A 25,605-nucleotide genomic window follows, 5' to 3' on the forward strand; every position below is an offset into this window, starting at 1 on the left:
TCGCTTCTTACACTTCACTACTAACCACTGGTGCAAACCACTGTTTCATCTCCTTAGGACTACTTTCCATGGCCTCTCAACTACCCACCAGGCTACAGCTTTTTCCTTCTGTAAACGTTTTCAACAGAGCGGTGAAAGTGATTATTTTAAGATGTCAGTCAGATAATACCACCCTCTCGCTAAAACCCTGCAATGGTTTTCCACATTATTCAATGTGAGAATTATTCAAATTCTTAGAGTTGCCTATAATGCCTTCTATGCTCATTCATACACATATACATGCACCATCATGTCTGTTAATCTCTTCCTCCTAACTACTTCCCCAGTATGCATATTGCTTAGGGTCAAATTGGAAGTCAGAAAAATAAGAGTAAGAATTTAAAACCACATACATGCCAAAAGAAAAAAAAAATGGAGCTATGAATAATTGCTGGGTAAGTAATTAGGAGAAAGAGATAATACAGAAACCATAAAAGCAAAAGTTTGTCAGATGTAGCGAGTACAATATGGTGGGCATGGCCAACTCCACAATTTGTTCACCTATAACCTTTGGCAAGCTACTCACTTTCTCTGAACCTCAGATTGTCCTCTCTACAAGGAGGATAGTGATACCCTTGTACAGGGTTGTACAGCTAGCATATGTGGAGGTTCAACTCCCCTATGTGAGCTGAAAACATTAAAATCTAGACTACTATAGTCAGAGGACCTGGCTGATAGCTTGATATGGAAAAAACCTGTAAAGTCAATGACTTCCTCACAATGACAGAGACTTCTTCAAGCAGTAGACAGCCTTGAAATCTAATTCTTTCCTTCCAAAATTTAGGGTTATATAAAAACACCTATTCCTCTTACCACATAGCAAAGAGCAAGTAAGTCAACAGACCTGTTTAGGAAATCTACTGTGGGCAAAGCAGTGTGAAAAATATTTAGGGGGATAGAATACTATGAACATAAAGCTCCTGCCTCAAGAAGTTTATAACTGAGAAGATAAAATAGATATTTATGGTATAAGTACTATATGAGAGATGCAGAAAAACAGAGAAATGGGGGGTAAAGCTCCGGGGGAAGGGGAATGGCATGAACTCAGGTAAAAATTATATATACACACATATATATGTGCATATATATATATGCTATGTATGTATACAGATATATAGAAACAGAGAGGGAGACTTTTGAAAACTAAACTATTTCTAGAGGGACTTTAAAATTATATCATTATGTGAATGTGCATGGTGCGGGCAGGGTTTTGAGAGAGAGAGTTAGAAGTGATGCATGTGGTTTCTGGGAAGAGGCTTAGTAATAAGACTAATAATGACAACATAAAAACTAAACTAATAATATTGTTTTGTCACTATGGTGTTGTCAGAGGCAAAACATCTGTTGCAATAATGAAAAGTATTAATTTCTAGAAATAGTGTGGTGAGCTCCAAGAAACAGTTTTTGATTGAATATAATCCAAATAGCAAGATCAAAATCTATTGCTTATGAGGGGCAAGAAAAAGGAAACGTTCTAAAAATTCTTCAAGGGAGAATGATTAAATTTATCAGAGTACTGTCATAATCGTAATCATATTGCATACCTACCATCTGCTATTTATGTGCTGAAAATTCAAACTTGACAAAAATAGCTCTTGCTTTAAATTCTGTGCACACTTCAGAAAGATTGAATAGCTCTGTGTGTGTGTTACTCAAAGATATTATATAATATTATTTAAAGTTTGATCAAATATTGGAAAAAATATATAGGCATATGTATCGATATATGTAAAAATAGAAAAGAATCTAGAAGGACACGCATCAATCTTGAAACAGTGGCTATATGTGAAGGTGTGGAAAAGACTGCTGATTGTCCTTAAATATCTGTTCCCTCCTTTCTTAGTAACATAGCTCCTGAATTATAGCCAAATACTGACTGTCCACCATGTACATTTCTTGGCTTCTCTCCTGATGTAGTATGGTCATGTGACTAAGTTCTAACCATTGAGAAGTGTCGGTCATGTGACTACGTTTTAACCAATGAGAAGTGTCATGAGAATTAAAAAGAAGTGTCATTAGAAGCTTCTGGAAATGTTCTTAAAGGGAGGATTTTTGTTCTTATTCTGATCCTCCTCTTTCCTCCTCGCTGGAATGTCAGTAGAATGGTTGTAGCTTAAACAGCCATCTTAAACCATTAGTTGGAAGCTTTGTACTGAGCAGAGCAGAACAAGAGAATATGAGCTGATTTCTAACTCTGGAAGCTTTATCAGCCCGGGACTGTCAGCCGTGAGACTCCTTCTATATTGACATTTAATCCAGTGATATTTTGAGCATTTCTTTCATTTGTAAGAAGAAAAGAGGATGGTTTTATATAATTTGACCCTTTAAAATCTAAAATGTATTTATATATTGCTTTTACAGTTTAATGTTTAAATTTATTTATTTTTCATCTTAGTTTTGCTTTTCTTTGTTTTATAGATGGAAAACTTACTAGCCAGTGCTGAAATATATGTTTTTCTGTTATGTTTTATTTTCACATTGGCCTATTTTCCATGTTGAGCTCAATGGACTCATATGATTTAATTACCTGACAAATTTACAGTTAGAAAATTTCTTTTCTCACATTTTTAACAGCTAAAACTTAGAAAGTGTTTGACTTACAAATAAGTACCGTACAACGATATTCACTGACTTCTCATGTTTGAGCCCTGCCAAAAATATGTCTCTTCTTATGTCTCTACTGAGTCTGGAAGACATTTTTACAAGTTATTCCACTACTGAAATTTTAGGAATTTTTGAGACTTCTCTCCACTTAAGATGTTGATCAAACATAAGCATCTACGTCCTCCTTTTTAGACCTCAAATGACATAACCATACAACAATAGAGGAAAATTTAATATATTACTCTAAATTAAGGTAGGGTGCCTTCCATGAACCAGAGTTGTCAGATTTCAGGAAAGCACACTCCTAAGAAATTGTAGCTTTATCAGAGGACCCCAGAAAAATTCCATTAATTATCATATTGGATGTAAGTATCCAATTCCAACAAGAGATAACATTGGAGTCCCAAACGAGACTGCAAGTCTATGGGTGAGAAGAGAGAGCAGGGAAGGCATAAGTGACTTCATAAGAAAGAAGAAAAGGAAGCAGAGAACGTGCATGAAGAGGCCAAAATAACCTTCAGAAAGAGAAAGTTTAATACCAAGTGTTAATGTGCCGAACACAAATCTGGAACTTGGTAATCCACAACACTGGCTAAGGGGAAGGGACTTAAAAGTGTGCCAGGATAGTACCCTCAGGAAAGCATTACTTCTGGAGCATCAAGAGAAATTAGAGAATATATGTGCTCCTTGGAGACGTGGTAGTGAAGGTAGAGGTCAGTAAAATAGCAAAATTAAGAATTCTGTAGAAACTAAGCAGAAACAACACATACCTACCCGCTGCCACCCACCCCCAAACATCCTCCATTGAAGAAAACAATGTTACTACACTGACAGAAGGAAGTACTATTGAACAAGGAATCTTATCTACAAGTTATCCAGGAATAGAAAAATAATTGGACAAGTGCTATTCAAAACTAAGAATTAAAGAAAGTATGTCAATATATTTTAAAAGTTGATCAACATTCTCCTCACACAGACAGCCACAGAGCAAAATAAAATTGTAACATAACACTTCAAACTGAATTAAATGTCTCACAAGCATTTGAAATGTTTTAAGAAGAAAATCTAACGGAATCACAAATTCAAAAGCTAATCATTTAAATGGCCAAATGACAAAGAAATGCAACAACCTCAGGATATATTTTAATAAAAAATAAAAGACAAAAATTATAAGACATAAATTACAAATTGCTCAAAGGAAATTAGATTAAATTACATTGAAGAACAATAAGAAAAAATAATTAAAATGAAATAAAGAAGTAAAAATGTTCAGAGTAAACGACTCAAAATGGAAAATAGGCCAAAAGTATAGCATATGTATTTGAAGTCTCTGAAGAAGAAAAGCAACACAATGGTACAATTAATATTTAAATCTATACTCTAAGGAAACTTTCTGAAAATGAAACAAATGTACTTAGTGTTCCTAGAAAAGCTGATCCAGGACAATGAACTCTGAGCTATGTCTTAGTAAAATTATTAGACTTAAAAGACAAAAAAAAAAAAAAAAAAAAAAAGAAATCCTCAAGGCAAAAAAATCAAATTACTTTTAATGGTAGAAAGTTGAATCATTATCAGACTTCTCAAGAGCAACACACGAAGAAAGCCAGCACTAGAGAAGCACTATCAAGATTTTTTTTTTAAGTGCAAGCCAAATATTCTATAATCCATTCAAGATCTCCTTCATGGCTACAGAGAAAAGAGTTTTAAACAAACAAGTGCTAAGAGAAAAGTGGACACTTGAGCCCCTCCTGATGAAACAACTAGACTGTGAGCTTCATTCAACCATGAAATAACAGGATAAACTTGACAAAACGACTAATAGTGATCATTTAATATATTTAACTGTAGAAATGATGCTAAAACAAGGTTAGAAACATGGGTTAAATGATAATTTGAAATCATCGTATGGCATAAAAAATGAAAGGATGGTTTTATTAAACACTGGGAGAAAAACAGGGAAAGAAAGGGGAAAATAGAATATCATTATTAACTAGTATGGAGAATAAGTGGAAGTCACCTATTTCATTTAAAACAAAGGAAAAAAAAACAGAGAGAAAGGTTAAGTGAAAAAAAGTGGGGAGTAAGGGCACTATAAAAGTTATAAAGTTAACCACTATAACAAAAGTACAAACCTTTCTAAAAAGAAAAAGAAAAAAATAGCAAAAACAAACCACAGAGAAAAACACACAAATATACAAAATTCAAATAATAATAAATAACATAAATAATGAAATACATCTTTTGTGTATATATCAAATACAAAATCCTAATAATATACTATCTTCTAAAACACACGTAAACATTGACAAAAATCAGTCATGGATTAGGTCTCATGGAAAACACCATTAAGTTCCACTGAGTGGATATATTACAACTAAATTTCTCTGATCAAAATACAATAAAACTAGAAAAAAACACAAAAATTAAAATTTTTTTCCATCTCAAATTAAGAAAGCCTTCTATTAAACAACTCTTGGGAAAAAGGAGAAATACAAATATATATTACAGAGCTTTTTTAAGAGGTGGTAATGAAAAAACTGCATATGAATCTATAAGGAATATTTAAAGCAGTGATTCATAGTCTTAAAAATCCATATCAATAAAAATGAAAAAAATGGAAATAAATATGTTTAATTCCATCTTCAAAAGCTAAAAAAAATGTACAGCAAATTTTAACAGAAGATATAAGGAAGATAAAAATAAAAGGAGAAAGTAATAAGGTAAATAATTTTTTAAGTAGATTAAATTAATAAGTTAAATCTTGGTTCTTAGAAAATATCAACAAGAGGCAAATCATTAGCTAATCCAATCAAATAAAGAGTAAAGAACTTAGACCAATTTATACAAAAAGTTATCAAGGAATTACCCCACAAAAGAGGACCAGGCCGGGAGTATTTCACAGGTGAACTCAACTAGTCTTTTAGAGCACAGAGAGATCCAATATTATTCCAGATTTAAGGAGACTAAGAGATACAACAACTAAATGCAAGACATGATCCTGGACTAAATTGTAGGATGGGACAATATTGGGACCAATGACAAGGTTGTAATATGGACTGTAGATTAAAGTATGGCATCAATGTTAAATTTCCTGAATTTGATGACAGTACTGTTGTTCTGTGTACAAAATATCATTGTTATTTTAAAATAACACATATAGTTGCACTCTGAAAGAGGGAAAAATTAGACTTGAATAAATAGACTAGAATAAATAGAAAGGTATGTTCTTATATCCAAAGACTCTGTTGAAATATTTTTTCTGACTAAATTATGTTATCTTGGAGTCCATTCAGCATCCCAAAGTGAATTTATGAATTTATGAGAATGATTTAAAATACATTTGAAGATATATTTACATGGTTTTAGCTTAAAAAACTCTGAAGATGATAAAAAGGGAAAGGAAGAAATTCTTGAGCTGTAGATACTGACATAAAGGTAAAACAATTAAAACTGTATGAAATCGGACCAATAAAAAAGAATAGAAATCCCAGAACGTGTGTGTGTTTGTGTGTGTGTGTGTGTGTGTGTGTGTGTGTATGCATGTGTGACTGTATGAATTAAGCATACGCTGAAAGAGCCATTTCAAGCCAGGACAGAAATTATACTTTCTTCTAGAACAATACTCAGGTAGTGGGCTAATTGTTTGAAGGGAGGAAGTAATTATGTTCACATCACATTGACTCTGGAGACAGCCTGCCTAGATTGGAATCCTGGATCTTAGCTCTATGACCTTAGGCAAGTTACTTAATCTATCTGTGTCTCAATTTTCTTATCTATAAAATAAAAATAACAATACTGTTTACCTCACAGAATGTTTGTGAAGGTTAATTGAATTAAATATTGAAAAGTATTCAGCTCATAATAAGCACTATATAAATGTTAAATAGTAGTGGCTGTAATAGTAGTAGTAACAAAATATCCTTGGTACTTGTCTTAATTGGATTTTTAGATGGCTTATCATGTGCTAAGCTATAATCAAATTAATACCATTCTTAATATTATTCAGCCATAAGAAAGAATGAAATTCTGCCATTTGTAGCAACGTGGATGGACCTAGAGAATATTATGCTTAGTGAATTAAGTCAGACAGAGAGAAACAAATACTGTATGATATCACTTATAAGTGGAATCTAAAAAATAAAACAAATGAATGTATATAGCAAAACAGAAGCAACTCAGATATAACATTAAGGGAGTTACAATAGTGGTCATCTTATTTGAATTTTGACTGTTTTCTTTATAAGTTTTTGTTCTTTAAAATTTTTCTAGGATTTTTAAGTATGATCTTAATTTCAGAGTAAAAGTTACTTTAACAACAATTTCATTGGTTCAACCTGGATATTTATTCATTTCCAGTGGTATATTTGAAAAGTAGTGGATATTGTACTATGTGTTTTTAATTGAAACTGAAATATTAATCTGTAACCATGACATAACATATCTATGTTTCTTTCAAAGAAATGCATAAAATCTTGACATTGAAAAAATTAATAATTTGTGATTAATTTGACAGTTTGATTATTTTTCTTTTCCCCAACTTACATATTGTATTTATTTAGAAAGGTCTGTTGAAACTTTAAAGTCTTTTAAAGTCTTTAGAACAAAAATATTTATATTCCCATATTAGCAAATAGAGAATCATCGTAATATAAGGTCTCAAGAAATAATTTTTTTAATTACAATTTCAAGGTTGGAAAGCCTCTTATATTACCAGTTTCAATCTATTCATTATACAGATGAGTAATCTAAATTGATGAAGGTTTGGCTACTTGCCCAAAGTCATGTCATATATCTTAAATGAAGATGTAAAACTCGAACACATTCTTCCTTTCTTCTTCCCTCTCACCTTTCCTCCCTTTCATCCTTCCTTCCTCCCCCCCCTTCCTTTCCTCCTCCCTTAGCATTTCTTCAATGTCTACTTCCTCCCAAGCAAACCTGAAATGTTTACATTAAAACATTATTTCAAGACTAAAGAATATTAAATGATATTTAAGAAAGCTGTCAAGAAATTTTTAAAATTTATGCATAGTTCATTCTTGTGAAGAAAATGTATGGTTTAAGAAGCTGAATAGGCAGAGATAGACCTAGTGCTTGTTAAATGTGTGCTAAAGCTCTTCAGTAAATATTTTCCTTCCACTTTGCACAAAAAATCTTTTAGGTGGGAATGATAAGGGGAAAATACTTAAAGTAATTGAAGCTCATGATAGGCACTTTTAATGAGTTTGAATTCCAAGTCCAAATGAATTATATATCCCAGGGGGATAAATGCATTTCCTGAGGTGATATATGAGTTACTATAGATAATATGTACAAAACATGAAAAAGAGGGCTGTTATATAGTTGGAGATTGGCATATTCAAAATTAGAAAAGGAAATTTATTCTGACAGAGCAATGAATTTGATTTTATTCTCTGGTAAAATTATGGAATGGATTATTAATCAGATGTGTTGTAGATGGTAAAAAAAAGTAAGCAGTTCATTTTCTTTTTTGATGGCATTAGCTATTCATAAAATGAATATCTGATTATTCATATATTTTGAGTTCAATAATGCCTTTTACAAAACACTTAAAAACTGTATAGAGGAGCTTCCCTGGTGGCGCAGTGGTTGAAAGCCCGCCTGCCGATGCAGGGGACACGGGTTCGTGCCCCGGTTCGGGAAGACCCCACGTGCTGCGGAGCGGCCGGGCCCGTGAGCCATGGCCGCTGAGCCTGCGCGTCCGGAGCCTGTGCTCCGCAACGGGAGAGGCCACAACAGTGAGAGGCCCGCATACCGCAAAGAAAAACAAACAAACAAAAAAAAAACAAAACTATATAGAGGACTTCCCTGCTGGTGCAAGGGGTAAGAATCCGCCTGCCAATGCAGGGGACACGGGTTCAAGCCCTGTTCCGGGAAGACCCCACATGCCGTGGAGCAACTAAGCCCGTGCACCATATAGCAACTAAGCCTGTGCACCACAACTACTGAGACTGCGTGCCACAACTACTGAAGCCCGCACGCCTAGAGCCTGTGCGCCGCAACAAGAGAAGCCACCACAGTGAGAAGACTGTGCACTGCAACAAAGAGTAGCCCCCGCTCGCCACAACTAGAGAAAGCCCATGCATAGCCATGAAGACCCAAAGGGCCAAAAAATAAATTAATTAAATTAAAAAACAAAACAAAACTATATAGAGCTACTTGGTAGATGACAGTATAGTAAAGAATACTCATAGGTGATTAAAAAACATATGTAGGGTATTAACTAATGAGCTGTTTTCAAAGGGGGTAGAACTTTAGAGGCAAGTTTCAATACTTTGAGCTTTCCCATATATTCTTCATCAATATTTTACTAGTAATATGATTGAAGAATTAAAGGCCTGCTTCTCAAACTTCCAAATGATGCAGAGCTAGCAGAAAAAGTTGATATGATGGTTGATAGTAAAGATTCAAAATATTTCAGATAGATGTGAAGGTCAAAAGAAACAAAGAATGAAATTGATGAAAGACAAATACAAGATCCAACATTTTGCTTCAAAATCAACTACATAGGATTTCTGAGGACTTCTGGATTGATAGTATTTTATTTTAAAATATTTTGAAAATTTATTTAATCCTAAGTTTAAGTCAATGGTAATTCATCTAGTAAAAATGATTCAGACTCCAATGTCATTTTAAAAACTGTATTATTCATATCATCTGAGGAAACATTGATGAATTGGATTATGTTCACAGGCAAATGACCAGTATTTTGAGGTATATGGAAATCATATCTTGAGAAGAGTGATTGAATAAGCAAATTATTTTTTATTTTAAAATAATATTTCCAAGTAAGGAATAAGATAGCATTCGACAGGTATTTTAAGAATAGTCGTAGAACAGATCTATTTAGATTTATAATGTGATGTATTGATAACAAAGCTAACACCCTTAATAGAGAATACAGAGAAGCATATATCAATCATAATAACACCAAGGCTTTGTATTAATTAGAATATTGCAAATATAAATTGTTCATCTTAGCAACTGGGCTTGTTATAATATTAAATAATATAATGTTTGTGGAGCATGTAACATGGCACTAGGTATATAGTGAACATTAAATAAATGTATAACTATTGGTATTATTAACATAATGTCCTTAACATTATGTTCAAGCATAAACTAGATAATTATTTGTTAGATATGATCATTTATTTCAAATTAAATTTAGAGTAAATGTGTTTCAACTTCTCTGAGTGTAAGCTTCTAAGAGTCAATGATCATATGGCTTATTTGTCATGCCCCATTGTATTATCCATCCATCTCCTTCTCATGACTTGAAAGAATGTAAATATTTCCTTTCAAGGAAAATGTTACAACTGTGTAATTAGAATAGTTTTGAAAAACAATTATCTATATTCCAGGTTTAGTGCTAATTCTTATCACAATTCAAATAATCACTTTTACATTAAACACGACATATAATAATATTTTGTAATATATTAAGCATACTATAGTAGACTCAATTACCTTAGCTAGTGGCAAATAACATAAACATAAATATATTGATAAGCCAAGAACTTGATTTTAATTATTGAAGTAATCATTCATGAAGATATAAATTTTTTATCACTGCTACAAAATTTAGCAAATTTTTATATTGCCATTTTATTTTTATTCTGTAAAATTCCCTCTCTGTCAGGTATGCTGAGAAATAGAGAGATAATTTATAAGAATTGGGTAATGAATATCTAGTGAATGTTCTCTCTTCTTTCATTCATATATGAAGCAAGTATTTATTAATCATGAATCTATGCCAGACAAATGTGCTTGATACAGGAACATGTCAATTTTTTTTAAAAGTGACAGTCCCTGCCTTCACAGAGCTTGTGGTCTAGTAGAAAAATTCATTGTTCAAAAATCATACAAATACTGTAAAATTGCAACTCTCATACTGTTAGAGAAGTGAGGGATACAGGCTTCTGATGGTGTAAACAACAAGAATTATTATTCCAGTCAAAAGAGCCATGGATAGCTTTCCTGAGGAAGTGATAATTGAGCTGATTTATGAATATGAATAAAAGTTTACTTGAAGAAGTTTCAGGAGGGTCAATTCAGACAGTATAATCAGCATGTATGAAGATCATGCATTGGGAAGAAGTGCTGGAAAGAAAAATGGTCCAGTAGGAATATGTCGAGGTAGGTGGAAGATAGTGTATCCAAAGATGTATAGGCTTTGTTAAAGATTTTAATCTTTTTCCTAAAAGCAGTGCAAATCCACTGAAAACCTTTACATTGTGGCCGGGACAGGATCAGATGTGCTCAACAGAAAGAATACTTTGGCTGCAACAGGGAGGTTAGAGACGAGAAAAGGTAGATTTCAGGTAGACTCGTAAGGAGCCCCGGAAAGCAATGATGAGAGCTGAAAATAGTAGAGAAGTGAATGAATATTAGGATTCTCAGTAGGTAGAATCAGAAGTGACAGACAGGATAGGGGAATAAGACTGAGAAAAATAATGAGATCACCGAGATTTAAGATTTACGTAAAAAGATTTTCATTGAAGCAGAAAATATTGGAAGAGGACTGGTTTGAGTTGAATGCCTCTAGTATGATCTTGGCCATGTTAAATTTGAGATGTTTTTGAGACATCCGATAGAAATATCAATTATGTAATTGCATAAATCAGTATATACTCCAGAGCTCATCTCTGTATCTAGAAATGTAAATTTTGTAAATCATGTGTATAGATGGGAGTCAATGGAGGTAATGATATGAATGGGACTGCCTAGGCAGAGGATCTCCAATGAAAAAAGGGTGTAGGTCTAAGTCCAGAGGATTGCCGACATGAGCTTGAAAAGGAACTGAGAAAGAGGCTTATATCATGACATGACATTCAAGGAAAATAATGTTTATGGTGGAGGGGGCCATCATCACTGTCAAATATTGTCAAGAAGCCTAAACAAATGAGCACTAAATTATATCCATTTGATTCAATAGTGTAAACATTAAGAAGTGCTGTGTCCATTGAGTAGTCGAGCACTCAATAATATGAATACAAAAGAGTCTTCCAGAGTGACTGTGAGGTGTGGAAATAGAGGCAAATCTTTAGAGAAAATTGACTATGAAAAAGTGAGAGAGAAAGGGTAGCAAGTGGGAGTCAGAAGCCATAGAGAGTAAAAGGAAAGGTTTTTCCTTTCTTTATTTTAATGAGAAAGAGTTAAAGAACCTTTTCATGGGAAATCAACAATTGGTAGGATGATGTTGAATACTTAGAGATGGGAGTTTAAGCATCTGAAATGGAGGGGATTTGTTGATAAGTTTACTGATGGAGGGTTGGCATTAGAAAGGAAGACATCTCTATCGCAAATAAAAGTTAAATAGAATAAGCTGGATGTGGGATAGGTTGAGAAGTGGAAATAAGTGTGCATTTTAATTCAGTATCTTCTGTTTCTCTATAAAATAGCAGTGACTGTCATCTTCTGAGAATTAGGGGAAGTGAGAAGATTAAATGTTTTATGAGGCTAATGGTTTGAAAAGTCATTGTTGAAACTGAACAAGTGAGTTGACATACACATACACACATGCATGCATACATACAGAAGTAAATAGACTAATAATAGAAGGAAAGAAAGAGAAAGAGAGAAAGAAAAGAAAGAAAGGGGGGAGGGAGGAAGAAAGATACATGTGATGGATCATTTCTGGTTACTTAGACATATTCAAAAAGTTTTAGGACCATCTTTCTGAATCAGTGGTTCTTGCCTTTTTTTTTCTGCTACAGTACAGCTTCTCTAATACAAGTAAGGACTATCACATACTCATATCAAGCATGGTGGTCTGCTATATCACTGATTCTGAAGGCTGGATTGAGGTACTTCCTTAGGAGGGTGTATACAAATCTCAGAGATAGGAAAATGTGTGTGTATAAGTATGTGTCATGTGTGTGTGCAAATGCATTTGTGCAGTTTGAAAAAGCCCATTATATGATTCTAGTATCCTCTCCACAGGGAGACTGGCAATTTCTTCTTGAGAACAGAATAGCCAAGTGTTGAAAGTGGACCAGAATTGAGGAAGTTCTCCATAGAACTAGGACAAGCAATTACTATATTTAATAAATATTTTAGCACATACAAAATAATCAGTTCACTTTTCCAAAAGAAAACAATAACAAACAACAGCACATCTTCCCTAGATATTTTTCTTTATTACATTATAGAAATTCACTTTGCGATACATACAAATATCTATTATTAAAATCAGTATAGTGGGGCTTCCCTGGTGGCGCAGTGGTTGCGCGTCCGCCTGCCGATGCAGGGTAACCGGGTTCGCGCCCCGGTCCGGGAGGATCCCACATACCGTGGAGCGGCTGGGCCCGTGAGCCATGGCCGCTGAGCCTGCGCGTCCGGAGCCTGTGCCCCGCAGCGGGAGAGGCCACAGCAGTGAGAGGCCCGCGTACAACAAAAAAAAAAAAAAAAAAAAAAAAAAAAATCAGTATAGTGACTGTTCTAATTCATAATCATTAAATGTAAAACATTTATCTATTAGCAAAATATTTATGAACATTTACAAATATTCAATCAACATGTCAGCAAATCTCTCCTTAAGTGGAATTTTCTGACTTTAGTTGAGTCATAAAATGCTTTGGGTCCCTAGTGCATCAATTCGTAAATTACTGATCCACAGTACTTTAATATCCTGAAAAAAGAAATGTACTTTCTGAGAGCCTAATTGAATCTTGAAGAGTTATTTATTCACCATTAAGATTGAGATAAATGAGTCAGCTCACAATAGTCATACTAAAGACAGTTATATTCATTTCACAAATAGATAAACTGAAGCTCAGAAAAGGTAGGACTAGAGAGCTAAGGATCCAGGTTAGATTTTCCTTCTGAAATGACCCATAGCTTAGTAACTAAGCTATGCTAAATAAATATATGAGCTTGAAAGCAATAACTATTTCTCTGAAAGTTCATTTCCATATAGAGTTATTAAGTTTAATACCTCTCAGTTAATAATCCTAAACTCATAATTCTTATGTTAATATAGCCTTGTTGCAGTGTAAATAGTACAATTAAGAAAAGCAAAATTTCAGACTCTTTTCAGACTCTTTTAAGGTAAAAACTCTCCTAAAACCAGTTATCCTAATTGCTTACAATATGAGTCATTTGGAAAATGAATGATTTCTTGCAGTATGGTAAAGTGATTATGAGCACTGGCTTTGGAGTAGGAAAAACATTGCTTTAATATCTGGTTTCTAAACTTATTAACTGTGAGAACTGAATGAGTTACTTAAACTCTTGAAGTTTCAGTTTCTTCATCTATGAAATGGAGAGGAAAACATGTAATTCATTACTCATTGTAAGGATTAAATGAAAAAAGTTATTTAAATACTTAGCACTGTATGGATGGGCTGATACACACACACGCACACACACACACACACACACACACACACAAAATGCTTAACTTCAGCTAGACTATTTTTTGCAGCTGTTATTACTTCAGAGACTAGATGTATGGGAATTGGTTTAGCATTCCACTAGGCATGTTACTTTTCATGTCTTTTTTTTTTTCTCCAAAGGCATTAAAACCAGTTTCTATATTCTTTCATCAAACTATAAAAAAAAAAAGAATAATGAAAATGTTCAACAATTTACTATTGTTTGTGTTTGTCTGAAAGGAGCTTCCCACAGCTTTAGTCACAGCCACAGATACTTATTTCAAATAAGATGCATCTTTTAGATATTTAAATATGTTTTCACATCATAGAATTTAAATGTGAAGTCATTTGTTATGTGCTGTCACTGCAATTCTGCCATGTGCCTTATATAAGTAAAATAGCATGTGCTCTGTGTGGTTTTGAGTGCTAACACTGAGAATCTGAGACACATACTGAGAACAATGGTTATTGCTCCAAGAACAATTATCTGTTTCCTTAATCTTTAATTGTTCATTAAAATGTTTCTGAGGTTTAAAAAATAAAATTATGGTAGAAACCCCTGGTGTATGATGTTATAACTTAGTTCTATATTTAGAACCCAATAATATAAATTTTGATGCGGAGAAATCTAAACCAAGGGTGAAATGCCACGTTGAGTTTTTTTTTTTAATAACTTACATGTCAAGAACATGTTGAATGTCTTGGGAACATTTTCTCAGGAAGAATTCTTTAGAATAAGTTTTACCTTTGCTACTGTGTTAATGATGGCTTTGATAAAATGACCCAAGGAGAAAAGACAATTTCCTTCAGGCATTATCTGTGTCTGAAATATTCTTCACTGATTTCACATGCACTGATAATATGAACAAGGTAATTTGTCTAACTTTGGTGGGCCAAGATTTGCAGTAGGAAATGAAAAATTCACATATAGGTCTTCTCTAAGAAGTCTCTGCAGTGTTTTTCAGTTTATATAAAAAGGCTTAAGATGTTGCCTGAGGCATCTATTTTTTTTCCTCAAGGCAAGCTAAAGTGCCACAAATCAAGTTGTTTTTCACACTGTTAATGTATTCCTGTCTCTTTCAATTTCTCAGAGGGCCGACATAGGGATTTCTGCTTTGACTATCACCCCAGACCGTGAGAACGTGGTGGACTTTACAACACGTTACATGGACTACTCAGTGGGAGTCCTACTTCGAAGGGCTGAAAAGACAGTGGATATGTTTGCCTGTCTTGCACCATTTGATCTCTCACTATGGGCTTGCATTGCTGGCACAGTTCTTCTGGTCGGTCTACTGGTCTACCTCTTGAATTGGCTTAATCCCCCAAGATTACAAATGGGATCAATGACTTCTACCACTCTCTACAACTCCATGTGGTTTGTGTATGGATCCTTTGTGCAGCAAGGTAAGGAAAAAAGATAGATTTCAGTACAAAAAAGGAATGTGATGTTTCATATGCCATGTATTCAGTTAAGAACATTCTGTGTCTTGACATCAATAAGTGTTCTAAAGGTCTTTACAGCAATGCTAAGAAAAGAACATTTCCTGCTCTTTCCTAGTGGATCTCAAACAGCAGATTTTCAGCAAAAATTGGTACAGTATCTTTTGATGTAAGTTCAGTTTTATCAACAAAGCCAAAGATGAATGTCAGAGGTAAGGTTCACAAGAAACTCAAGAGGAGATTTTCCTTCCCAGGCTCCGATTCTGAGAAATAGCCTTTCTATTTCTCAGATAAATACTTACTGAGATTTATGAAAATACTTACTACCAGAGCAGATATTGCTTAATTATTTATGTGTATAAGAGATGTTAAGACTTGCTGTTTATTGAGAGACATTGTTTCATGTATTAAAAATATTCATTGGCAGTGAAAAGACTTTAAGATTCTGATAAGAAATTTATGCTTTATCTTTCACTTTAATATATAATTTTTACCAATTAACTTATAATTTCATTATATTCTCAACAATGTCTTTGTTGTGTTATTCAATATTCAACCTGCCTACTCTTTAAACTTATCTAGGTAATTACTTGACTCTTATTGCTTCAGAATAGAACAATATTTATTGAGCCCCTTATTTGAGACTACTGCCATCATAGAAAATGAAATAATAAAATACTTAGGGGATTGATAGTTTCTTGCAAACTTGTCATATGTATTGAAGAGAAGACATAGATGTCACAATGGAGACACATGATGCTTTTGCCTTAATATTTACAACTCTCAATAACATCTTACTTTTTATATACACTTGCTATTGGATCTTCCATTAAATTTCATTCTTTCTATTCTCATTTAACTAATCATAAGGTTTGTCTAGACTTTTCATCTCTACTTTCTCACATAAAGTCTATCCCATAAACCTCTGTAAGCATGCTTTTTCCTACTACCTTTCTTTATCTGTGTATCTTTATCGCAGATATTTTTGGTCCATTCATTAATCACTAATCTAGTAGATATTTAATCCATGCTATTTATTTAAGTAGAACTTTGCTAGGCACTGAGTATACAGATGGGAGCAAGAAAGTTGTTGCCATCATTGAGCTACATGTCTCGTGGGATGCAAACATGTAAAATCCACGTGTGATAGAGACTGTTATGAGCTCACAGTGGTGGGGAGGGTGAATATATCTTAATGTGGCAAAGAAGGCTTTTTGAATTAGTACTGTATAAACAGAGACAGAATTAACTATGCAAAGAGCTTATTGAAGAAGAGGATGGGGGAAAGGATACATAGATGGTAGGATAGAGTTTAAGACCAAGAAGTGAGAGAGAAATCAGAATAGACTATGCAGGATGGAGCTGGTAAAGATGAGGCTGAAGATATATTTGTTATTATCAGGGGTTTGAATTTGATCTTCAGGGAAATTATCAGCAATTTAAAGGTATTAAACAGGGAAATGCATGTTTAAAATTTTACTATAATCAGAACGATTGTGATTATAGTATGGAGAAAATTGAAAGAGAGCAATGTGGACAGGAAAACAAATTATCAGAGTATTATAATAACTAAATAAAGAGTTAATGTGGCTTGCACAAAAGTAAGATGACAGTGGGCATCAAGAGAAGGGTATTGATGAATTGGAATCTATAGAACCTGATAAATTATATAGTGGTATGGGGATTGGTACTGAAGGAGAAAAAGGAGGTGAAATTTTATCCTAGGTTTCTGGATTGGGAAATTATGTGTATTGGCTGTCGATGTCATTTTCTGGGGGAAAAAATCAAGAAGAGCAGGTGTGATGCGGAAGATGATACATTCATTTTGGTACATTTGAGTTGAGGTATCTGTGAAATATCCAGGGGTATATTTCTAATGCTTGTTAGTGGTTTGATATATTTGTCAGAAGCACAGAAGAGACATCTGGGCTAAATATACATTGAGTAGACATTGGCGTGTAGGAGATATTTGAAGCCATGGAAGTGAATAAGATCGTACAGAGTAGTTGTTCTCAGCTGCATACTCCTGATTGAGGACGACTGACTCAGAGAGGGCCTAGGACAGAGCCCTAAGGAAAGGAATAGGTAGAGGAGATTTCAGTGATAACTAATAAGGAGTGACAAGAAAGGTGCAAGTACCGTGTGTACCATCTAGTGGTATACATACCAAGTAAAGACAATATTTGAATATGGAAGATTGGTTGACAGTGTTACACATTTCAAAGAATCAAGTAAAGTTAATACTTGAAAGGTGTTCATTAGATTTAGCAATAACCTTGTTATTGGTAGTATTCCAGTGACTAGAGCTGCATAATAAGTTCCTCTAAAACCTATCAGTTTCGTGGGTCACAAGTTTAGACAGGACATGGTGTGGATGGCTTGTCTCTGCTCAATGATGTCTGAAGCCTCAGCTAGACAGCCCGAAGTCTGGAGGCTGAACTCATCTGAAGGCTTGTTCATTTCATTCACACGTCTGGTAGTTAATGCTGGCAGAGAGCTGGTGACCTCAGTTTTCCTCTACGGCCTTTCTCCGTAGGATAGTTTGGCTTTCTCACACCATGATGATTGATTTCTCTATAGAGCATGTCCCCAAAATAGAGGAAAGAGTCAGTGAAACAGAAGAATTTTGTAGTCCAGGTTGGGGATCACATACTTGTATGATGGTGTGAGCTTCTTTTGCAGGAAACCCTCTGGATGTGCCACCTCATGGCTTTGTCATGAGAATTAAAATGGTTTTAAAATGTGAAGTTCTTAGATACAGTAACTTATATAAGTAGCACATAAGTGTTTACTCAATAAATAAAAAACAAATTAGTCTCCGCTGTGGATAGTTAGGCACATGAGAAAAGGATAACAAGGCAGACTATTTTAGATTATTAGCAAGATGGTGGTTGAAATAGTAGATTCCAGGGTACGTGGAGCAATAAAAAATAGAAAGACCAATAATCAGAGTGTAATAGAGAGTAAGACTGGAAAGTAATAGAGTAGTAGTGTGAGAGAGTAGAGTTCTTGATGAGGCCAAAGAACAACTGTAGAAATATCAGTGTGAGATAGTTCAAAGTTTGTATTGACAAAATGGGACACCGGAGCCTAACATTTTTGAGATGAAACAGTAGAGGACAAGTTACAGGTGTGTAGATGTGGATTCCTGAAGAGTTGTTGAAGAACTTCAAAGCTGATCAACTGAGAAGCCAGAGGATTAGATGAACCATCTGTAATGATGGTTGGCTTGGATTGGAGAGAAAGAAAATAAGCCGTTTGCCAAAATTGTCAATAAATGAGGATAGATAACTAGGATGTTGATAAATAAGCGTATTGACTAGAAATAGAAGGTGGTAAAGCTACATGTAACTAACCTCTATGTTGATCTCACTTCTTCCCATTCCATCTAGTTTTTCTGTGCATGGTTTCAATAACTACCAAAATGCAGATGACTCCCAAATCTATATCATCCCTGAATTTTAGTTTTATATACTCTCACTACCACAAATTCCAACATGCCAACAATTGAATTTTTTGCACTTTAAACCTTTATAGCCTCTCATGTTCTCTATTCTAGCTGATGCATTAGCAACCACTCAGACTTACAGGTTAGAAACTTTGAAAACAGTTTTGATTTTTTCTTCCTTCTATCCTTTATAAGTCATGCAAATTTTACTTCATAATTATTTCTAGGAGTGGACATCTCTTCTCACCTAGAGAGATAAGACCTAGATTGTTACCTAGATTAGGCCTATCTCATTTCTCATCTGAGCTACAAGAATCTCATAATAGGTCTTTCTTTTTCAATTTTGTTTCCTGCAAATATATGCTCCACATACTTACACATATACTCAAATTATCACTGTCATGGAGAGCTAACCACATAATTCCCATTCTTCAAATATTTCCTTGGCTCCCCAATGCCCACAGTTTAAAGTTATTTAGAGCATGAACAATATTCCATCGTTTGGCTCTTGACCAGTCTTGATTCTCATCTCCTACCACTCATGGCTCACATGTAATTGTCCAGTTATTCCAAACTGCTTTTGTCCCTTGAACAGAAGACAAGACTGTGTCTTGCCTCTCTGCCTTTGCTTCTACTCTTTTCAATTCGTGAAATGCCTTTATTACCAATTGCTTAATCTCTATGCCCAGTCTCTGCTTTCATATGGCAAATTCCTGTGCATCCTCTAGTTCTTATTCTGATCTCACTTCCTTCAGGAAGTCTTTGCTGGGATTAGAGACCATCTTCTATGCTCTGTAAGATATATTTATCATAGTACTTATCAACTATAGTGTAATTGTCTTTCTTTTTGTCTCCACCTGAGTCCTTTGAACACAAGATAGTGTCCTATTTATCTTTATGTCTCTTTGCCTAATTCAGTGTCTTGTACATATTAGGTGTTTAATAAATGCATACTGATCAACTAAATAAGTGAATAAATGCTAAATACTTAACTAAATCAAGCATGGAATTAACTGCAATATTGTGTTTATTAGATTACAGTCTATCGCCCAATGACTTAAACTCACTTAAACCAAACAGGAAGTTATCCAGAATGTCTCCACTGGTGTATTTTCTTAAGTAGCTAAGATGAGAAACTTATAAATGAGGTTTCCCATTGGTTGAAGCCTTCTTTTTGAGAATGTTGACAAGCTTATGGATTGGCTTTCTGAATTCTGTCTCCAGATGGCCCAGTTTCAGCAAGTTTTGGAGAACACCCAAAAGAAAAAGATAAATAAAATTATCCATATGGTGACATGCTTTTCTAGTCTGTAAACAAGCTTCAGATATCAAAAGTTATAAATATGTTAAGCACTTTTCTGTCTCAACTGCTCCCTTAAATAAGTTATACAGCCTGTAGGTTGATTATACATTTATACAAATTCATAATGATGCATCATGCTGAATTGCACATGATTAACTACTTCATCTCTGAAATGTTGCTATTCTTCCACCTGCTAACAATGAAAAAGGTAAATTCATTAAAAGGTACCGAGAGTATCTTTACACTTTGATTTAAAATAAATTAAGAGGGCTTCCCTGGTGGCGCAGTTGAGAACCTGCCTGCCAATGCAGAGGACACGGGTTCGAGCCCTGGTCTGGGAAGGTCCCACATGCCGTGGAGCAACTAGGCCCGTGAGCCACAACTACTGAGCCTGTGCTCTAGAGCCCACGAGCCACAACTACTGAGCCTGCGCTCTAGAGCCCGCATGCCACAGCTACTGAGCCTGCGCGTCTGGAGCTTCTGCTCTGCAACAAGAGAGGCTGTGACAGTGAGAGGTCCGTGCACCGCAATGAAGAGTGGCCCCCGCTTGCCGCAACTAGAGAAAGCCCTCGCACAGAAACGAAGACCCAGCCAAAAATAAATAAATAAATAAATAAAAATTTTAAAATAAATAAATAAATAAAATAAATTAAGAAAAGACTCAAAAACCCCATGAAAGAAAGAATCAGTCAATGACAGTGTCCACGCACAGGCAATGAAGTTTGGAATTAGTGATAATTTCTAATAAAAATATAGTCTTTTAAGGAGAAGTACAGTAATAATTCTGAATTATTTCAGAATTACGGTCTTTATTGAGCCACTAGACTAGATTGAGTAGGAATAAAAAGGCATTTCATGTATTATCAGATAGATGTTTGAAAAAAGAGTTCAGGGACAGCTAAAAGCAGAAAAATGTTAAATATATGTAAGCTGTTTACTAATCCTGATTTTTTTAAAAAAATCTGTAACTTCAGAGCATTCCAGAAAAACAGCTTAGGGAATCCAACTGTGCAAAATCAGTATGGTCCATTATAGAGATAAACGTAGTACATCTGTTTGGCTAGAACATTAGAGCTTGTGAATTAGGCAGTTTAATGCATGAATGAGACACCAATTTTATGCAAGTTTTGTTGCCATTTCATATCCTCCCTTATCTCCATGCTTATGTACATCTCTCTGCAATCAACATACTTTAAAAAAAATGGTGCTTGATTTTTGAAGACCTCTGATATTTAGTTTATGGTCAGTGACTCTTAATATCATCTGGGCCATGAAGGGCCTCTGTGACTTGTTCACACATGTGGTTGTATGTAATTCGTTTACTGTTTACTTGCAAAGGGAAATTTCAGAATTTACCTCAGATGGTCTGGTTCTATGAAGTATAAATATTTATAGTCATGTAAAATGTTTCAGGCTATCACATATGTTTACCAGCAAGCATTTACTATATACCAGCTATGTTCCAGGAACACAAAGAACAAAAGAAAAACAAGGAATAACTGTATTAACTGGCTTAATAAATATTCCTTGGATGTACTATATGCCATACCCAACCTAGATATTTTGAATATGATCATAAGAAAGACACAGTCCTTGCAGGAATGTTCAACATCATGTAAGTGGGCCATAGCCAAATTGGGACCAAATAAACCACTTTTGATGAGAGGAGCAGACAGAATTATTGAGAGGAGTAAAGAGGGAAAATTCCTTTGGTAATTTTCTTAAGGATCAAATAGTTCCACAGCTGCTAGTGATGAATAAAGAGGACCTGTAGGAATGGTAGAAGATAACTTGGTGGCTGCTGCACAAGAGTTTACATCAAAGGCAACCCACTGACTTTGAGATCCCAGGACAATTTTTGGAAGAAAATAAAGAGTTCTTCCCACTGCCAGATGGATTGCAGTGTTACAGAGAATCACAACTTTCTCATTTCCACAAAAAGAAGAGTCAGACATTCTTCTCTATCAAATTAAGCAACAGAAAAGACTGTTGATGAGAAAGCATCTGTTTACAACTTTGAGTAGGAGAATAACCCAAAAAGACATCCATTTTAATAGTGTAGATATCAAATATATGAAATTTGCCAGTGTCCTAGTCACAACACCCCAGAGGATTCAAGCCTTGAAATGCAGTAGCTAAAGCCATTCCTTTGCAATGTTATCTGATATTTCACATTCAGTTTGAATATAACAAAAATTATATTGCCTAGCTCTGCTGTTTACTGACCCTAATGAACACAGAGAAAATGAGAGTAATTCCCAGTGACAGGTTAACTGGACTATGGGGACAGGTTTTTTTCTATATTCTGTTCTTACAGAGATTAACTCAAAGAGGCTTTCTGTAATTTTTATTTAGGTCAGAACAACATCTCTGTTCTTGCTGATTATTATAGGCAGTCCTTAACGAAGGGAGAGCCAAGTACTCTGAATGCTGTCACATCTACTCGAGAGTTTCCTCATGCTGATTTAAAACATAACAAGCTGCTCATTTTCTTTCTTTTTATCACCAGAATTCTTCAGCACCAAAGAAAAAGATGAACTCTCATACTTTCAAAGGCTGTTTAAACTCCATCATTATAGGTGTGGGGTGTGAGTAATCTGTGTGACCAGAAAACAATGCCATGACGCTAAGATGTGAAGCCACTCGTTTTTCCCAGTGAACTGTAATGATCTCCTAAGCAATTATTCCATGAACTATATACATGAGATAGCCCCTGGGGTTCATTTATTTTAATACCAACTCTTTATGATTTGAGCCAGAAAATCCTTTCCATGCTAAACTAGGTTTTTGAAGAGGTAAAAGTAATTAAGGAACATGAGGCACAAATCAGATTTCTGCTCATAAAATGCTTATAAAACAAGAACTGGTGTGAACAACATGTTCTTGACTCTTCTGAACTACTTACGAGTACATGCCATAATTAAAAGCATTATTTTTGTTTGTAATAAAACAGAAGAGTTGCTTTCAAGAAACATTTTAAAAAATTGAAGGGTGATCTTAAGATTTTCTGAGTTGGTTTCTCTTCTTACTCAAAATGCTCTAAGAAAATACATTTTTTTTAATCTAAATTTAAATGATAAAAAAGCAGGTGTCATAAATCCTTTAAAGTAGCATTGACATCCTCATAGTACTTGGTGTTTTTACGGTACCGTATTACAATACCCCTCAGCTTCAGTAACAAGATTAGGGACAGAAATGTACAGTGTGGGGAATGTAGTCAATAATAATGTAATATTTTTGTATGGTGATATATGGTAACTAGACTTATCATGGTGATCATTTTGAAATGTATAGAAATATCAGATCACTGTGTACCAGCAGCTAACATAGTGTTATAGGTCAATTATAGTTCCAAACCAAACAAGCAAACTCATAGAAAAAGAGATCAGACTGTGGTTACCAGAAATGGGGCAGTGGGTGAAGGGAGGAGGAATTGGATGAAAGTAGCCAAAAAGTACAAGCTTCTAGTTATAGTATAAATAAGTACTAGGGTTGTTATGTACAACATGATAAATATGAGTAACACTGCTGAATGTTGTATGTGAAAGTTAAGAGAGTAAATTCTAAGAGTTCTCATTCACAAGGACAATTTAAAAAAAAATTTTTATCTATACAAAATGATAGATAATCCCTAAACTTATTGTGGCAATCTTGTCGTGATGTATATAAGTTGAACCATTACGCTCTACAACTTAAACTTACACAGTGCTGAATGTCAATTATATCTCAGTAAAACTGAAAAGGAAATAAACAAACAAACACAGGTGAGCTAGGGAAAAATAAAAGAATAGGGCCAGACATCTCCAAAGATAAATTTATTCTAAAGGTGATTTAGGACTGATCAGAGTTAAAGTATTGGGATCAAAGGACTACATGTGATAGTAGAGACAATCAGTTTAGAATGTAAATTTGGAAATTCAATTTTTGTTTGACCTGATTCCATTTTCCCCTTCACCTGTAGTTAGAACTTTAATAATGATGGTCATATTTCTAAAAATATGGAAAACTTACCAAAGCTTTTAAAAACAAAATTATGTTTTGAAAAATAAGACTTTTACCACTTAACCTATCTCTAAAATGCATACTTACAAGTTAAGTGTAACACACATAATGCTAAATTTAGGATTCCTGTTTCACTCTACAAAACAGGGCAATAAGGTCCTGTGATACTTTTATTAAATACCCTTAAATGTGGCATGGCCTTAACTTGAACTTTTCACAATTGTAAGGCAGAGAACTTCCAATGCATAACATAAAGTAAAAATTAGCATCATATATCTCATCATGTATATTAGTGTTTCTTATTTGTAAACTTATTTGTTCTTTTTTGGCATCAAGATGTAACAAAAGACCAATGCATAATCCATACTTCCACACTGTGGACATGTAAAATTGCTCTCTGATTTGTGGGTGACCAAACTTTATAGAGTCTCTTTATATTTACAGCTCTGTCTCTCAGACTCTAAATTAACATTCCATTTGGGACAGATGCACAGTATGTCTGCTTCAGTTGTTTTCTAGCGGTTAATAGTATACATTGTTTAAACTCTGCTTTAACATTTCCTAAAAGTATTTCCTCTGCCTTTACCGTTTAAAATTATTCATTATCTAGAAAGCATCTCCTTGGATATTAAATAAGAATTATTTATCTAGTCACAAGAGTGAATAGGACAGCGTGGTATCTGTCTTCATGGAGCTTTCAATGTATGAGGGAAACAGACTAGTAAACACACAGCTCCATCATAAGATCATAATAATCACACTGAGGAAAGCCCAAGTCACAAAGGATGAGAGTTAACAAATAGGCCACTATCTGGTGCATTACGATTAGGTCAAATTCATACCGAGTCATGACCTATTAAAGAGAGGGACACAGACTAGGAGCCAATTTTTCTTTGCCTAGTGACAGTGGAAAAAATGAAGTGTCCCATTAATTCACTTGATCTTTGTTTCCTGATCTATAAAAGAAAGTGTCAGATTATTTAAATTTTTTCTTTCAGTTATAAGATTGTATGATTATATAATACAAATATCTAATTAAACAACTCTTTTCATATCTTTGTGTTTCATTAAGAGACAGTTCAATTTTAAACTGAACTATCTATACATTTACTAGCTGTGTGATGCTGGACGAGTTTCTTAGCCTCTTGTTGCCCTGGTTCCCCAAATAATAATTACCTACTATATCAGGTGTTTGAAAAATTAAGAGTTCATGGATATAAAACCCTTAAAACTGTGTGCAAGGCATAAAAAAGGCACTCAACGTTATAATTATTATTTTCTCACTATTTCTGCCATTCATAGCAAGAGATGACATCAGCCACACTGTTTAATGCTTTATATACTCATTATTACCTCACAGAAAAGAAGCAGTA

General features: G+C 34.4%; 1 protein-coding gene across 2 annotated transcripts in view; it reads left to right on the plus strand.

Annotated features, from left to right (window-relative positions):
* Positions 1–25,605, plus strand: part of GRID2 (glutamate ionotropic receptor delta type subunit 2) — a 1,406,179-nt gene that overhangs the window by 1,092,148 nt on the left and 288,426 nt on the right. For both annotated transcript variants that reach the window (XM_024126697.2, XM_024126698.2), the window contains one exon: positions 15,131–15,443. In XM_024126697.2, the coding sequence (XP_023982465.1) occupies positions 15,131–15,443 (313 nt within the window). The remainder of the gene's footprint in view (positions 1–15,130; positions 15,444–25,605) is intronic.

Source organism: Physeter macrocephalus, chromosome 7 (assembly GCF_002837175.3).
Source record: "Physeter macrocephalus isolate SW-GA chromosome 7, ASM283717v5, whole genome shotgun sequence".
Lineage (NCBI taxonomy): Eukaryota > Metazoa > Chordata > Mammalia > Artiodactyla > Physeteridae > Physeter > Physeter macrocephalus.